The sequence below is a fragment of the Notechis scutatus genome, chromosome 4, assembly GCF_049901735.1.
Source record: "Notechis scutatus isolate UNSWTSFEM ecotype Mainland chromosome 4, rNotScu1.2, whole genome shotgun sequence".
In the NCBI taxonomy this organism is placed as follows: domain Eukaryota; kingdom Metazoa; phylum Chordata; class Lepidosauria; order Squamata; family Elapidae; genus Notechis; species Notechis scutatus.
In genome coordinates this window covers 49,545,554-49,564,173 of record NC_142012.1, presented here as the reverse complement: position 1 = coordinate 49,564,173, position 18,620 = coordinate 49,545,554, and the positions used below count along the sequence as shown (strand labels likewise).

The window sequence follows — 18,620 nt, the reverse complement described above, 5'->3', positions numbered from 1 at the left end:
CATCTGCGAGATGCAGGCAGCACAGGAAACCATACCACCTGTGGTCTGCAGAAAAATCTCTGTCTACAGAACTGGTCCCTGGTGCCCAAATGGTTGGGGGGCGCTGTTTAGGGCATGCTGTCACTTCCTACTTTCTGGTTTGTGGGCAGGCATAGCTAACCATCTACAGAAGTTCCCAACTGTGGCTTGGTTATAATTCTGAATCAAGAACTTGGGTTTGTTCCAGTCACAGAAAAAGCCAAGGAAAGAAGCAAAATGAGGTGGCTAATGACCCAGAAGTGACCTGTCATTTCTGTTGCATTTCATGGAAGAAACCAGAGATGGAACACTGCTCATCTACAACAAAATTAAACTATGAACTTTACATACTTTACATGTTGTGTGAACATGCAGAATATTTTATGAAGTATTTCTGAGTGTTTTACAAGTGCATGGCAAACATTAGAATTATCAGAAAAGTTATGGAAATTCATGATTATATAGAGTGCCTTACTTGGAATAAAGTCTTGTCATCAAATGATTCACATATCAGCTTCTCCATGTTTCCACCGGTAATGAAAGTGACCACGACTGTCAGCATCAGAATCCAAGAGAAGAGGAAGCTGAAAGTGACTCCACTGATGGAAAAGGGGAGAAAAAGCATTTTAAGAATATATCATATTGTAGGTATTTTAACAGCCAAATTAGACTGTGGAAAACAAATATAAGAACATCTATTCATCTGGTTTTCCAGATCTAAAATAAGTCTGTACAGGAGAGGGAACAATGTGGAATCTTCTCTGCTGAAATAGCTTTGCTTGAGAATCTGTGAAAACAGGAGCAGGACAGAACGCAAAACTTCTAAAATATAAGAATTTTGAGTCTCACGTGAGAATGTTTAGCATTTCTTCCACAATTCTGTTAAAGCACTACTATATTCTAAGAGAGTGTTCAAAGGGCATCTCTGTTCTTCCAGAACTTCAGGTAAATTTTGAGAGGCTTCTTTTTTAGAGAACTGTAAGTCTGTAATGTAACTTTTACAGTGTTTTTTTTAATTGCTGACAATTCCCAAGATGATTTATTTATTTATTTTATTTATTTGATTTGCCAATTGTTTACAAGATAATAAGTATAAATGTATACATAGTTGTGAATACATGAAATGGGTACATATAAGAAAAATAAAAGAATAAGAGAAACAATAGGACAGGGACGGTAGGCACGTTGGTGCGCTTATGCACGCCCCCTACAGGCCTCTTAGGAAAGGGGTGAGGTCAATAGTAGACAGTCTAAGGTTAAAGTTTTTGGGGTTTGGGGAAGAGACTACAGAGTCGGGTAGAGTATTCCAGACATTGACCACTCTATTGCTGAAGTCGTATTTCCTGCAATCAAGTTTGGTGCGGTTTACTTTGAGTTTGTATCTATTGTGTGCTGTTGTGTTGTTATGGTTGAAGCTGAAGTATTCATTGACAGGTAGGACATTGCAATGTATGATTTTGTATACCATGCTTAAGTCAGACCGAAGACGGCGTAATTCAAGGTTTTCTAGTTCTAGAATTTCAAGTCTGGTGGCATAAGGTATTCTACAGCGAGTAGAGGAGTGGAGAACTCTTCTTGTGAAATATTTCTGGACTTTCTCAATTGTGCTAATATCAGTATGATATTATTATATCATACTGATATTATCAGTATGATATTATTATCAGTATGATAAGAAAGTATGATCAATATGATTTTTAAGAAGTTACTATTTAGAAAAGGCGGTTTCATCAAAAGATTGTTAGAGGGGTCTACCTTACACAGAAAAGTTAGATGGATTCCTCCTTTTTAGAGAAGCCACTAAAAGATTCCATTTAACTCCATTTAATGAGATGCTGCTTTTGATTATCAGTAAGATCTCTTCATGAATGAGTCATTGGAATGGTTACCGGCTTAAAGCAACCAGCATAATTTCTAAAGTCTGTAATATGACACCTCTTGTGAGTTTATGATTACTTTAGGCTGTAGGTAGGGTCAGGCACCACAGCTGTACCTGATTTAATTTACATATGTTTAGTTTAATTACAGTTAGTTAAATACATAAGTTAACATAAAAACTAGAGCTGGGGTGTTAAACTGGCAGCCTGTGGGCCAGAGGTGTCACATGCAGGCCGTGCCCCCCACACCACCACCACAGCTCCGTGAATGGGGAAAACATCATGAAATGTCATGTGACACCAACATGACACTGCGAATTTGACACCCGTGAACTAGAGAGTCAGTGGTTAAGGCATCAGGCTAAAAACTGCAAGGCCTTCAGTTCTAGTCCTACTGTAGGCACAAAGCCAACTGGATAATTTGAGCCAATCCCTCTCTCTCATCTCTAGGAAAGAGGCAATGGCAAACCACTTCCATAAGACCTTGCCTAGAAAAGGGCAGGATTAGTCCAGATGTTTGCATATATACACACAGAAAGTAAGTGTAACTCCAAAGCTGTATAATGCAGATCTCAGTAAAACCCAAGGCAAAGTTTTCCTCCTCCTTCTCATCTTCTTTTTTGCATTATATCTTCCAAGTCTATTTCTGCAATGCAATTCTTTTAACCTGGGGGAAAAAATTAAAAGGGCAAGTACTCACGCCATCAGGAAATTTCCTCCAGTATTTGAGACACAGCCTCTGGTTGTTGGTGTTGCATTTTTGTCATAGCCACATGTACCACATAATAATCCCAGGGAGAAAAAGACCAGAATCAGGATCACCATACAGCATAGGATTAAGCAGCCCAGCCACCTAAACAGAGTATCAAAAAGATGATTCCAAGATCAATCAAAGCCAACCATATTTCTCTAAGTTTCCTATTCTCATTCAAGAGTATTAAAATTGGACTTAAACTTTTCTTGCATTTTAGAACCTTTTTAATAAAAAGAATGAAGATTCACGAATACACTCTAAAATTAAATGGTTAAAGTGTCAGAGTATATTCATGAACTGGAATAGAGCTTGATAACAAGGTCAGCCAATGAATAGGCATAGCAACTAAATCAGCCACTGAAGACAGTTTGGAAACTGAAACTAGAAGTAGCTTAGGCCTGGCAGCTATGTTAAGCTCTGCAGCTGTGAAGCTATGTTGAGCTCTGAGTCTGTCTATTGAAAATGAAACTGGGGACTTCTGGTTGGACTCCCTCGGTAAAAGACTGAAATCCGCGATCATCCGCAATTTCAGTTTGTGCTCTCCATTGGAGGGCCCTGATCTACTCGATTTGGGGCTGAAGCCACCCCATAGAGGTGGCGAAGAAGGGGGAAACTGCCAGCTGGGTTGAGGGGAGCTGCATCTCCCATCCTTGGCTTGGCATTTACTCCTCTCCAAAGATGGCAATAGCAGTGGTCAAAATGGCCACCCTGAAGAGGGAGATACAATCGGACAAGAATGTGCAGGAGCGGAGAAGAAGAGGACAGCTTGAGTGACCGGGCTGAGCAGAAATAATATTTAAATACAAGGTACCCTGGAATTAAAATATTTAAGAACTTTTGAGAAAGATTTTTAAAGTGGCAGTAAAGAAGGGGGGGGGAGATTTAACAGCTGGAACTGGCTTTGAATTTTGAAAAAGAACTCTGAAAAAGTATTAGTGTAAAATGATCTTGACACCAAATAGGCGAATTTAAAGCTGAACTTGAAAGTGTCAAAGGGAAAATAAGGAACTTTTGAAACTTAAAAGCCAGGAAAGAGGAAAAACTGGAGAAAGGGGAAAATGGGTGGAACTTGGACATAGCAGAGAGTGCCACTTGGTGCTAAAAGAAATTAATTGTGAATTTTAAAAGACCTTTAAAGAATACAAAGTAAGTGAAATATTTCTACAATAAAATAGAGCCCCCGGAAAGTGAAAGTGAATCTTAGATACTTTGAAACAAAGAAAGAAGTAGAAACTTTTCTGGGATTGTTTGGTGACTTTGGAAATTTTGGACATTGGATTGCTAGAGGATTTAACTGGAATTAACTGTGGGAAGTAACTTTTTAGACTTTGGTTGCTATAAAGTATTGGTTAGAAGTGTTTAAAGATGGCAGAACTTTTTCTGGAATTGAAAATGGAACTGAAAAATATGAAAGATCAGCTGCAAAAGAAGGAATCATTTGGCTATGCTCTACAATTTCTAGAAATGGCGGTTTTGGAATATGAGGAACAACAAGGAGCCTCAGAGGGAGAAGAAGAGCTGAATAAAGGAGAGGCCATCTTTAACAAACAAAAGAGACAACGAGCCTTGAAGCGAAAAAAGGGAATTAAAAATTGGAAATTAGAGGAAATAATTGGAAAAAAGAACAGTTCGAAAAACAAACAAAATACATGGGAAAAGCAGAAGGGAGGATCACAGAAGGAAGTGTTAAAGAGAGAAGGGGACAAAAATTGGAGAGAAAAAGAGGAAAAAAATAAAGGGGAAATAAATTATAACAAATAAAATCAGGAAATAAAGAAATATGGGAAATGAACAAGAATAAAAGGAAATAGCTTGTTTAAAAGACACAGAGATAATGATTAAAAATAAAAATTAAGAGAGGATTCTGCAAGGTGACAAGGGATAGTATAAATATATTAGATATTAATAAATTATGTAGAAATAGCAAAAGATATGTTATTGAAGTGGAAGATGAAACTGATATTGTTAATTAATGGAATGTTTGCTAACAGTTAAATTAAATATAGAGATATGATGAAAAATATGTAAATTAATTATATTTAATGATCTATAAAATATAATTGAAATGAATTATGAGAACAAGCGGGATATTAAAATATGTATATTAATGATTCACTAACTATGAATTATGAGAAGGATTGTAAGAAGATCAATATCAGTTTCTAGGATGAATTTTAATAGATTAATTATTTTTTCTTTTTTTGAAATTTAAAGTTTTATCAGAGGTGATTTAAAGGAACATGTGTAATCTGATTAAAAAGGGATTTATGTTATAATGTAGTTATTAGGAATTGAATGTTATAATTGTTTAATCAAAAGTTGAATGTTTAATGGGACCGGAAAGGGAACAAATTATATGATACGAAGGTGATACACTCTAATTGGTAATTATAAGGGAAACCTTGTTTTGTAATGTTTGAAATGTGGAGGAATTTGCTGGAAAATGATGATATAAGAATATATAATGAAATTCTAAACAGGACAGATAAAAGTATAAGCATAATGATTATGAAGATATGGCAAATTTGAAAATGAAATGAAATGAGATAGATTTAAAAATGAATGAGAAAGCTATAAAATAAGCCTGAGGGAGGTATTTGAGAAAAAACAAATGGAGAATGTATAAAGTAGCGATAAAATATGAAACTGAATATGAAAGATGAATATATAATCAAGATTATGTCTGTATGGAGAAGTGAAAACCTGGAACCATGCTGTTCACTAAAAAAAGATGTTCTATTTTACCTTTTCGTTTTGTGAAAACTCAAATAAAATTGTTTAAAAAAAAGAAAATGAAATGAAACTGCTTCTCTCCTCTGCTGTGTATAATGCTTGCTACTGAAGACTGGTGCTCCGTTCTGAATTTGCAACAGGTTTCTGTCTGAGTTTGCTCCATGTTGAAGAAATCTACAACTGCTTTGTAAAATCTACTTATTATGTTTATAAAAATGTTAAATAAAGCATCAGCATCAGTAGGAAAATGTCTCCCTTTTGAGAACCTCAACATGTATCTCTTGCACCTCCAGCATTGTCTGCTCGCCAAGACCTCTCTGGTATAATAATTCTTTATTTCTTGGATCTGATCTTTGTTCTCTTGTCTTTCCCCCCTGAAAACATAATTAGGATTATCTATTTTCTGGATGGAATTAAGGTATTAATTAGTCTTCCCTCTAGGCACGAGAAGCCTATTTCTATTGGACTCCAAGATGTTCTAATTCCAGTCTCTGGGGCAGAACAAGCAGTTGAAGTTATATGTAATTTATACTAATTTAAATGTACCTGAAGTATAAAAAAGACCTAAAATGTTTTGGCTTTGAATACTGCTGCCCTGCATGTTTTTCTACAGATCATTATGTATTTGCATTGTGCTTGCAAATGCTTCTCCAGTTTAGCTAGATATGGCTATATAATAGGCATCCCCTTGTTTCAGCTCGAAGTAGTTTTACATGTATTGATCTTCAATAATACTTAGGGAATAGCCTCTGCATTTTTTTCATCAAATATGCACATACCTGTAGAAATCATATTGCTCCACTAATGGAAAATAATATTCAACATATGCTTCACTCTGAGTGAGATATACCGTGAAATCTGTTAGAATCTTCTGAATGGGAAGCTTTTTAGTAAAGGCTGTGATGTTTGAACCAACATTTTCCAAGATACTTTTTATATCTGAAAAGGATGAATGCATGTTAAGGATTTCACTTATGCTTGACACAAAATGACTTGCCACAAACAAAAAGGACTTATTGGATTCCACCTCTAAAAGCAAGCTTTTAATGTTGCAAACATACTGATGCAATGCTTAAATTCATGCAACCTTTCTACTGAAGCATGTTCATTCCAATGAAACAACAGCCTTGTTCTCACCAAGGAGACAAGTCTGTGTCTGCTCCCATGACCAAAAGCCTACCTAATAAAATGTGAAGCATTTAATCATGTAAAACCTGCAACCCAAATGAAATTCTACTACAAGGGTCTTCAAACTTGACAGCTTGTGGACTTCAACTCCCAGAATTCTTCCTTCAGTCATGTTAGCTCGGAAATTCTGGGAGTTGAACTCTACAAGTCTTAAACTTGCCAAGTTTGAAGATCTTTGTTCTACTACTTTAAAGAGAACAACATGGGACTTCAATAGTTACAGTGCTTTGGCTAAAACATTTTAATCTGATTCATTCTGCTCATTCATTACCTTTTCTAATAAATCAAGGCATTCTGCTTACGTATTTTCTTACTGCTTATTATCATGGTATTATTATTTTATCTGATATTATTCAAAGCAGGTAGAAACCAGAAGCATTTTCAAGTGAAACAGGCCTCCAGCACTTGTCCTCCTGATGCTCTGGGCTCAATTCTTATCTGCTCTCTACCATCTTTACTTAGCATTTTTTAGTCTAATTGGAGCCCAGAGGAATCAAGAGCTCTTTTGAAATTTGAGGAAGAAAATAATACAAGAGGGAGGTCCTGGAAGCAAGAAGAGTGAGATGACCCTGGAAAGCAAGAAGACCTGCAACTGGAAATAAAGTATCTGAGCCATTGAGAGCAATGGGATGAGATGAAGAAATCTAATGCCAATCAAGCATTTGCACCAGAAAGAAAAAAACAAGTTCTCTATGAGTGCTTGTCTGAGGAGGAGATGGGATATTTTTTAAGAGTGTTCTCATGGTCTTGACCCTACTGAGAATATGGTATGAATTGAACTGTAGCTCAAAATCACTCTGTTTGATCATCATCCAAATATTTCCACACATTAACATATTTAGGCATGTCTAAACCAGTTCATTGGTTGTTGTTTTTCTCCAGTCTTACATTTACATGGAAACAATTCTAATTCTAAATTGAGATATGTAGCAAAAAATAAAAATAAAATAAACAGATCCAAAGTTACTGCACAAGCAAGGTTACTTACTTTTTTTAAATGTCATAAATATTTGTGCAAGAAACATTCTGATATGTTATCTATACTACATGTTGGTAATAGTGCCTGCTTATGGAGATATGGACCTGCAAAGAATATGGCAGCTCTACTAAAACATTTTATAATAGAAAGAGCTATATGTATTAAAATGTGAAATTTTAAACCCCACCAGTTTCTAAGATTTGCTAAAAGCAATTTATTAAGTCTCTCTGTGAAATTTAAGAATGCCCTCAAAATATTTATCTTTTGTCTTCAAGAAAATCTATCAGGAATTATGAGGGGAAAAAATGAACTGGGAGTTTTTGGGATGAAAATAGATGTATTTAAGTAGAAATAGGTGACCAGCATCTCCATCTGCATTCCAAGCAATACTGGACTTGCATATCAATATTAATTAGGTTGCAGATATAATATCTGATTTTCTCCATAATGGCAGGCTAAATATATAGCTTACCTTTAACACATTTTTTCACTAGGCAGAATGTGGCATGCAATTTCCACAAAAGCAATGGGGCTTAATGCATATTAAAAATAACTGAGTAATTGCTTTGCTTTTAACATCTCCCTGGTTGAAAAAGGCATTCTGGGAATAATTTCATTTTTTGACAAAGCATGCATATGTTTACATATACATTCCTTCCATGCTCTTTCAAACTTACGAGGTACAGCTGTTTATAATGGCAGAACGGATCCATATGCAAGAATGAAAATAGAAGAGGTTAATAAACACTTTCTTTGGTTTTCTTTATAACATGCAAGGACTTAGTTCATGAAAAGTTATAAACTACTAAAATTGTGTCTGGAGTGGTCAACCAGAAGTTTACAGGCCAAATCTAGACCTTAAAATGAATTTACCTGGTTCTTGAAGGATTTCAAATGTTAATTTGGGAATAAATATAAAAAAGTTTATATGAAAAGGAAATTTATTGAAAAGGAACTTAATTCATATAGAAAGTGCAAAGCAATATTCAATCTTTTCTTGAATTGAAGTACCTGGGAACTGATAATAAAGAGAATCCATGATCAACCTTTCTACATAGATTCTATACTACAGCTTTTGTACATTATTTTTACTTTTTACATCAAAGCATGGAGAGATGAGAAGGACATTCAGTATCTTCATATGCTTTATTCAAAGCTTTCCCTACATCAGCCTTGCTCCTCAAGACAGACTGCTTTCTTTCCTTGGCCTTTCTCCGTTAGACTCCCATGTACCTCAACAACAACTTATGTTAAATTAATTCCACTTTTTAACAATATTATTATTAGAGTTCATGGATAATATTCTGATTCGGCTTTGTTTTGGGGAATAATTGTAAATAGGCTGGGACTAAAAAAACCAAACACATCAAGCAGGGAGATCTCTAGAAGAATCAGCTAAGAAATCTTGTGAATCACCATACTCCAAGCATTGTTCGTATTTGGTTGTTGCCTCTTCAGTAACTTCCATCTTAAGAGTTCATGACTACAATTGTTCTTTTCAAAAGGAAGTCTTTAGGCCATGATGTAAGCAAGTTCACATCCTAAATCAGGTTTACATAGCTAAATTGATATTATTCTCCTTTCAAACTCCCCTATTCTCTATTTATTGCTTCCCTCAATACATTTTTCCACAGCTTTACTATGATTTTATGTCTCATATAATGAACAAAAACACTCTAATCCCAAATAGCCAAGATTATGTTGAAGCAACTCTAGATGACTGCTATGATTGTAAAATGCAGAACAATTCAGAATCAGAAATTTTGATATATTTAGTGTTATCAATTGGAAGATAATATTTGTAGCTTAGGGTTGAACTGTTGGATCCTTAGTGCTCTCTGAGCTTGGTTGCTTTTCTGCAGATGTTTCATTATTAAACTAGGCAATATCATCAGTGCTGAAGATGTCAGTTTGGTGATGAAATGTCTGCAAGAAAACAACCAAGCTCAGGGAGCACCAAGGACCTCACAGTGTATCTAGTATCTGTTTAATAACACATAATAGGCCTATATTTTAATTGTTTTTTCTCATTTTATAGGAAGTTTCCCATTTTTCCATTCAGTGCTGTATTCCAATCACATAAATTTTTACAGTCAACAAATTAATCCCTTAATCTTCCTTACCTGATAAAATATTCTTTGTTTGATCCCGTATCAGTTCAGGAGTATCATTAAATGCTGCATAACCCTGGAATGAACACATCCAGCAATACCACAATTACAAAAGATAACATTTATTTCTGTATTTAAGAAGAGGCAGACTAATCCTTGTTAATGTAACTCTGTACATTACTGCTCCATTTTAATTTTAGAAACTGAAATATAAACTGCAAACAGAATAAGGCATTCTTACTCCAGAATCCAACTAAATTCAAACATCCTGACCACTGTATGAGCTCAATGAAGGTTCTACTTATCAGCAGCACCCTGGGCCTGGTAGAAGAATAGGTGGATCTATGTTCTTAGCCCTTATTTCCTCAAAAAATTAGAAGAATTTTATCAGGCAAAAGACTGGCTTTTATCAGGCAAAAACTTCACCATGGACCAACTTAAATTCAGCTCTCTTCCTCAACACTCTGAGCTGGTATGTTCTTAAGGCATATACATGAAGGGGAAAATCACACTTCTCTGATATGTAAGAGGCATCAACATATACAGAATAGCCTCTGTGAAATGTCTGCAAATACCATAGTCCTGTTTCCACAATCTATTCATTTATTACAATTTATTTTAGCTGACTGGTTCAAATGAACACTCTTTGATTTCCCATAACTCAATTCCCCCACCTCCTGCACACAGCAACCCAACTTAGTATTTTAGAACAGTGGTTGCCAACCAGTGGGCCGGGGACCACTGGTGATCCACGAGAAAATTTTGGTGGTCCATAGAAATGTCACTCCCAAAGCGATTAATCCAGACTGTGCAGAAACACACACAAGCAATGAGTTGCTTGCATTGCGAACAACATGAGGTAGTGAGGGGAGGGGGGAAAGAGCGGAGGGGGGGAATTTGCCCCACTTGCCCCACATGCCTAGTCTGACCACCGGGCTGCTTCTTTCTGCTTCTTTCTTCTGCTTTTGGCTGCATGCCACGACAAGTTTCACAATGACTCATTTCTGGCGGAGTTTGGGGGAGAGAAAGAAAGACTTCTGCTGCTTTCCTTGCATGAAGCCAAAAGCCTCTCTATCGCTCACTCTCACCCTGAGAACAGAGCTGGAGACAGTATCCTGCGATCCCAAATAAAGAATGGTTGATCGGTAGGAAAACATGGTGGGGAATTTTCCTGTCCCTCTCCTGCCAGCGCACCATTTCCAACAACCAGCAGCAGCAGTGGCGGGAACTGTGGAAGTGTTTCAGGTGCTTCTCAGGAGGGGGAGCCACCTCCATAACTTCCATGGTTCCCGCCGCTGCTGCTGCTGTTGTTGGAGATGGCGCTGGCTGGCGAGAGAGAGACAGCTGCAGCTCGGCCTGGGCGCGCTTGGAATGCAGGAACGGGCTACGCACTGGGACTTCTGGAAGCTTGCAGAGCAGGAGGCTGGAGCACCCAGGGTAGCAGCGGCAGAGACACTCACTCGGCTCTTCTCACGCCAACCAGCCACTCGGGATTAAACTAAAATGCACTGCACGGTGCTCCCCAGTATCTAAAAATGTTTTTTTTCCCCTGTTGTTGCAGGGACGGGGACAGGGGAAAAAGCGGGAGTGACTCAGACACTGTTGTTGGAGACGGCACTGGCGAGAGAGGCACCAGCGCCAGCAGGAATCATAGAAGCTACAGAGGCCCGAGAAGCAGCTGAAATGCTGCCGGTGGACATCCACGATGACGATGCCTGCCTGTTGACTCGGGTCTGCAGCAAAGGCACTTGGCAGGGGTAGGGAGCCCTCTGCGCGCCACCATGATCGGCCATTAGGAGTGGCTGGTGGTGAGGCGTGGCTGCCTGTGGGCACTCTAGACAAAGGTGTGCGGGGGCGGAGAAATTAATTCACCCCCCCAAAAGATGTCCTAGCCGTTTTTTCGGAGCTCAAAAAAAAAAAATAAGACCCGGACTTATTATATGAGAAACACGGTAGATATAATAATCAATAAGATAATAAATTTGCGTCTATATTTTATATACAGGATATGTTAAATTCTTGTCTAGTGTAATTTATATTTCTATAATCAGAAAAAAGATATATAAAATCTATTTGGAATAATATTAAAAGTTAAATAGCACAGTAATAAATATAAGCTCTATTCCCCTGTTGTATAATCCACAGCAGTAGTCAATTTCTCAGTACTTGTCCCCTTAAGTTATATATTGATTTGATTCTCTAATTATATCTCTCTTTATAGCTCTAATATCACTAATAATAAGAGTAAGGAAAAAGCATAGATGATATATATAGTAGTACCAATACTTGATAGAATTACAGTTAGTCACTTAATGGCGTTATATTCAAAATCACTCTGCAGTATAGCTCTATGTTCACTCTAAATCCATCTCTCTCAGTTCCTCTTGCAGCGGCATCTGATCTTCCGATTTTCCCCCAATCAGCGTCAAAACGGCGTCTTTCTGTTCAGCTCTATTCAACCAAACATCAAACACAAACATCTTTCTTTTCCCTTTGTTTAGTTTTGTCCTTGCCTCGTATTATGTATCAGCTCATACACCAGCAAATCGCTGCTATCGCTGGGCTTCCACCCCACTCCCTCAGAGTCTCTCTATTCCGCCGTAGATATTCTAGGAATTACTTTCTTCTGGCGCAATTCTCCACCTTTTTGCAGCACAGGGCTCTCCTGATTACACCTGATGCCTCAGCATATTCAAGATTCTTCCCTTCCTTATCCTGGTTGTCTGGTTGTCTCGAGTCTGCCATAGCAAGATGACAGGACACTTTCTCACCGGGTTTGGGGAGTTTCCCTTCGTTGCAGCGAGCCTTTCACCTCGCTGTTCCCCAGGCTTCTCCTCTTGTCCACATATCCCTCCAAGACCAGCGGGCCCTTGGAGAGCCTCCAGATGTGAAAATTTAGGTCAAAGGAATGGAGCCCATTCTCTTTTCCCTGCACCGTCATGACGTCACCATCAGAAGTCCCAAAATTTCCATTTCTAAGCAAGGTGGTTCTTAAGTGAGTCACATCCAATTTCATATCACTTTTGGCCATAGTTGTTAAGCAAATCACTGTAGTTGTTAAGTGAATCACATGGTTGTTAGGAAAATCTGGCTTCCCCCTTTGGCTTTGTTGGTCAGAAGCCAGTTGGGAAGGTTGCAATTGGTGATCACATGATCCTGGGATGCTGCAAACATCGTGAATATAAGTGCTTGAATTTTGATCACATGACCATGAGGATGCTGCAACGTAACAGTCATTAAATGTGAAGGCTATTGTATTCAGTGCCATTGTAACTTTGAATGGTTGCTAAACAAATGGTTGCAAATCAAGGACTACCTGTATGTGCTATAAATAGAAGATTTTAAAAAATGTATGTGTCAGCTTTGGAATCATTATTAAAAGCTGCCACACAGCTGCAGAGGATTGGAGCAGGCTGATGTTGTCTGAGTAGCTCAGTAGACAAAATAGATTCTGTAGTATTCAAGGTCATTGTGAATGGCTCAGCAAGAATTGGGGCTGAAGGAGGATTGGTTCATGTGATGTATGATTTGGGGAAAAGGTTGTAGGTTGTGGGAAGTTGGGGGGGGGACTTTAGTTTTGGAATTCCACAGAAGTACCAAGTTCTATTCTAATAAAAGTACTTTGAGATTATGGTTGTCTTGGAGTTATTGGCTGGAATGGATAATCTCTGGAATGCTGACAGCATGTGTAAGTTGCCTTGTGATAAAGAAGATTAAATTGTGTTTCTCTTTGTATTTCAGCTCCAAATGCTAAAAAAAATATTAACAGAGAAACTGTGAGTTTCCTTTGTGCACACCTTCCATATTTGAGTATCTGCTTGTTGAAATAACTTATGAATATCAAACGCAACATGATAAACAATAGAGTGGCATTTGGGATGCAACATGTAGCCAAATACATGTGCCTTGACCAGGCACAATCATACCTTTTGAATGAGATTGGAAAGGTCTATTTTAAGGACTTCGTTGACTTTGGCAAGCTGAGGATTCACTCCTGGTAACTAAAAGAAGGGAAAATAATTTCAAGTTAATATTGCAATATATAGAAGAAGTACTTTAAGTTTTGCTGATTGTGCTATTGTATGATCCTAATATCACAAAAAGCATCCTAAATTCTCCTTCATTATTCTTGCCAATGTAGACACTCTTCAATCATCTCACTAGAAACATTAGCACTTTCTGTTTTATGTTACAGGCTTTATTGATGGAGAAGCAATCAATAAAATTGATTTTCATGTGAGCTGCATATGTAATACAAACAGAGAGGCTTATGATGCTCTGAGATTGTTTGCGTCTTTCCAAAGACCCAGTAGAGATTTTCTACATCAATCAACATAATAATAGCCAATCATCTACTGCTACATGTGCTGAAAACTCAGATTGGTGTCATTTTCCCCAACTGTTTTTTCTTTAAAGAAAATAAATTAAAAGTTTTTCAATCTAATTTGGGCAGTTTTAGACAATTTAGGGGCAGAAAGAGTAATGGACACTCTCATATCCTACTAGCACTATACTGCTTATCCTCTAGCTTCAGTGGACCAAAAAGTTCATTGAAAATATATATATTCTATCAATTATCTTTGTTGGGAAGAGGACACATTTACATGAAATGAAGATGATCCTGAATTTAATCCAATTCCCCACCAAAGGAAGATTGAATTGATTAGATTAGAAAAAAACACCTGTCTCCATTATTGCATTCTCAACCATTAAAGATGACCCTACCACTTTAAAGATAAATCACTTGGAAAGAGAGAGAATAAAGAAAAATAGCCTAAGTGAACAATTTTACTGTAAGATTTAACAGATACAGAAGTTTTGCAACATGCTAATGGCATGTCAATGATAAAGAAAAAAAATTCAAAGAAAAAGAAAATATATTTTAACCTCTACTCTTATTTTTATAATCTATCCTACCTAACCAAAACATACATCACAAGTTCATTTCTTCATTTTTACAGAAGTCTGTAGAAGACTCCCAACTACCAATAAATGTAGATAATCATTTTTTATAATCAAAGAAATCAATTTATCCATTTGAGCAGAATCTGTAGACTTCACCAACCATTCCTTCGTAATGGGTAGTATTGACTCTCTCAATATAATATCTGCATATAATAATTTTGTTGCAGAAATCATATATTGAAATAATCTTCCATGGCTTTTTTCTAACTGTTTGTCCATTAATCTAAAAGAAGTTCGACTACCTTCAAATAAAATGTTTTTAAGGACAGATATATTTTCCCGAAAGTAAACCTTCTTTTGCAAGTATAGATCATCTCTACATGAGATGCTCTAAAAGTCCGGTTTAAGATATCTCATAAATAGTTGGCACAGCAAGAAAATCTATATTGTTTGCCCAGCGTATGAGTTTTCTATCTTCTCAATGTTCAGCTAAGTAAGCCCTAGCTTTCTTCTGAAGGCAAAGAACCAATCTTTTTACAGAAGCATGGAGAGTATAGCTTACCTTGCTGTAATTAGCATTAATGGTTAGCTGATTCAAAGAATTTCTGATAAGGTTGCAAGTTGAAGTGGCCTGGGTAGCTGTGCAAGCTGAATCATTAAGAGTATCTATCAAGTCTTCCATCACATCCATCAGGCTGGTGTGCAGCTTCTCAGTGCCCTCCTGTAGCATTTCCAGACACCCACTCACATTCTCCAGTGCCTCTTTTGTCTCTCTAATAGCTACAGTGGTAAAAAGATTAATTTCATTACAATCTGCATAACGTGGCTTAGTTTTACAAAGTGGCATACACATATCTGGTAGTTTTTATTCAAAATGTCTAAACTCTGCATTTTTCTTGTTCAAAGTTAAACATCATATCTGAAAGAGTAAACCATAAACTAGTATTTGAACAGGTTTGATACCATCAAAGCTTAGCTTGCTTAGCTAAAGCATTTTAGAATATCCTTTGTTGCAAGGGCACATAGATATTTCCCTCTGATTTCTCTGAACATGTGGATATATTAACTGAACAAAGTTCATATTAATAAAGGGTCCCTGCTTTTGTTGGACCCACCATCCTGGAAATGACCCAGTCCTGAAATGGACTGTCAGTTTGCAACTGGAATGTTCCATTTTGAGATCAGACAATGTCTGATATGTCAGATCCTCTTGATCTAAGACTGGAACATTTCCTGGAAGATCACTCCAACCTTGTAGCAACTGTGCTGCAATTGGAACAGCACCCTTTGCAGTTGGAACATTTCTATTCCAAGCTGTTTTGTCTAACTACTGTAAAGTTTGAAGTGCTACATCAATTAAAACAGTGCAATGCTTCAGGTTTTATTCTAAAAGAATTATTTGGGGTGTATGGAATTGCAAACATAGTATCTACCTACAACTCTTTACAGCAGCTATATTTTTGTAGAGGACAATGCAGAGGATAGCCACGCAATCCCAGGAAAAGGTAACACTTTGATAGATGCAGATGTCTGTGTTCCCATACATTCCAAAGTACTCTTTTAAGACCCAAATTTGAAATGCAATGCACCCAATATTGGGTCGAAAATAAATGAAATAATAATCAAATTACAAATGTTATTTGTCCTATATCCCCTTTTGCCAAAAACCCTATAGTATAAACAAATGGTAGGTGCTTGCTACTACTGCACATTTTTCATCACTTCTGCATATCTGCCAGCTGGTAGGGCTGGGGACATGTACAAAGAACTATAAGCTTCAAACTATAGCCTTTTGCTCCTGAACAGTCCTGCAGGATTTAAGAAGATTTGCAGGAATAAGTTACAAAAAGCAGCCAGAACTAATGGGCAAGCAATGCTGTTGAATTCTAAACCAAGGAGCAAAGCAATGAATCGCTGAAAAAAAAGAGAAATTTGACAAGACAAACTGCACAGAGAGTGGAAACTAGAGGAAGCACTTCACAAAATGCATTTGAGATCATTTTACCTTTAATGACCCTTTCCACTTTGACTTCAAGACCGAAAAATAAAAGAAAGAATGCAGGACAAAGATTGAAAAATGCAGACAGGTTTGATGGCCAACATAGAGTTTCTACCATTAAGAAAGGTAACTAACTACTCTCTACCAACTGTGATGTTTGGCACTTGGTATGGTTTATGGGAACTACAACTGAAAGCATACAAGCAGTCCAAGCCTGGGGAATTAAATCTCCCAACAGCTGCAAAGCAAAGAGGTGATGGGTAAAGTGTGGGGAGACCAGCAGATAGAAGTGGAATGTTTAACCCTTGCCTGCATAGTTCCCCCTGCCATCTACCTTTCATTCTACTATTTTTCTCCAGGACAGTCACTTCCATACAAATTGGATGCAGAAGTTTAGACGTATCTGATTGAACTCTTAACTTTCAATGAATTCATAAATGCACAGAAGATGACACCACCTCTGCATAGGGCAAAGCTAAGCACATCTTTCTGAAAATATTATTGTGTGCTTACTGATTACATGCAGCTGTCTCAATTCAAAATGAACAAACAGAGGCAAAAAATATGGACACTTTCCCATGCAGAGTTTGGCCAACTTTTGTTCATTTAAGCATTCACGGAAATATACAATTGGACCAGAGTTGCCAAAATTTTGGTATGCAGCTGTGGACTGTCTAGAAAAAATGTGGATGAATACATGGCAGGGGGAATCCTCAAGCACCCCCATTGTCTAGCAATTTGCAATTAGTGGCTGTGTACTAATGCATGGCACTGTAAATGTTCAGTCCCCACTCAATCTAAATATATTGGCATCATTTCAAAATTCCTAGCATTCAACAGGGGTTGGCAACACCATATAGAGAAGGACAGAAGGTCTCTGCATCACTTCAGAGCTTTCAAAGAAAACTATGGAGTTATTTTTGCAAAACATTGGTGATTGATTGCATTTGGGGTATTGGGGATACACTGTAGGAGGCATTTCAGCAGTCTTGATGATTGAATGTATCTAATTTTTGCAACCAACCCTATCCCCATAATTTGACATTTATAAATGCAGTGATTCTTTTACCTCCTGCCATGGTAAGGGCAGCATCAAGAGCAGGGTATACCTCCTTTCCCAGCTGTTCCCAGACTCGACTGCTAAGCAATGTCCCAACATCTGTTGGAGAAAGAAATGATGGGAAGAAAATCAACTGCCAATTAACTGAGGGTACACTTTTGCATTTAAACACCACAGCTACAACCCAAACAGCATGTAAATTATCAATCCTTACCCATGCCATTATTTTTCTTACATTATAACAAAAATTAAATTCTAGTTTGATTAAAGCATACACAAACTCTGGTCATTGATTTTAAATAGTGTTAAATAGTAAATAGACAGTTTGTCCAGGAATCTTAACTCTTAAGAACACTAGTTACTTAGGATTATTTTTTTGAACCTGCAACATAGATAACTTTGTTATCACCCAAATTTTGAACCTTCTCATTACATGTGTTTAATCTAATAGCCAGTTCGGTATAGTGGTTAAGGCATCAGGCTAGAAACCAAGAGTCCATGGGTTCTAGTCCTGTTCAGACACAAAACTAGCTAGGTGACCTTGGCCAGTCACTCTCTCTCTCAGCCCTAGGAAGAAAGCAATGGCAAACCTCTTCCAAAACCTAGCCAACGACCAAATTGGATACTAGTCAGATACTAGTTTAGCCAGGAGTCAATACTAAATTGAAGGCACACAAAAAAGGTCATTCTGGCACTAAATGCAACACTTATACATACAGTAGAACCTCTGGTCATGACCGTAATCCGTTCCATGACTTTGGTTGCAACCTGATTTGGTCGTGATGGAAGCAAGACTGTGAATGCATGTGTCAGGGCTCCAACATGCACTCCATTCAAATCATAAGTCTTTAGCCACATCTCTCAGAGTAAAAAAGATTGATTTATTAGGAGTTAACATGTTGGCGTTTCCTGGTTGCAGCTGACTCTGACACATCATTCATTTCACCCTTGATCCTGGTCTTCCCCCCACCCCCTGGATGTATATTTTCCAATGAG

The 18,620-nt window shown here is 37.4% G+C and overlaps 1 protein-coding gene across 18 annotated transcripts in view; it reads right to left on the bottom strand.

Annotated features, from left to right (window-relative positions):
* PROM1 (prominin 1) overlaps nt 1–18,620 on the bottom strand; it is an 85,332-nt gene that overhangs the window by 25,307 nt on the left and 41,405 nt on the right. For 8 of the 18 annotated variants that reach the window (XM_087963368.1, XM_087963362.1, XM_087963361.1 and 5 more), the window contains 9 exons: nt 17,634–17,723; nt 16,571–16,594; nt 15,128–15,345; nt 13,587–13,661; nt 9,673–9,736; nt 8,227–8,235; nt 6,162–6,321; nt 2,596–2,748; nt 494–617 (listed from right to left, as the gene is read on the bottom strand). In XM_087963368.1, coding sequence (XP_087819494.1) covers nt 494–617; nt 2,596–2,748; nt 6,162–6,321; nt 8,227–8,235; nt 9,673–9,736; nt 13,587–13,661; nt 15,128–15,345; nt 16,571–16,594; nt 17,634–17,723 — 917 coding nt within the window. The remainder of the gene's footprint in view (nt 1–493; nt 618–2,595; nt 2,749–6,161; nt 6,322–8,226; nt 8,236–9,672; nt 9,737–13,586; nt 13,662–15,127; nt 15,346–16,570; nt 16,595–17,633; nt 17,724–18,620) is intronic. The other 10 variants (XM_087963373.1, XM_087963369.1, XM_087963377.1 and 7 more) reach the window with 3 other exon arrangements.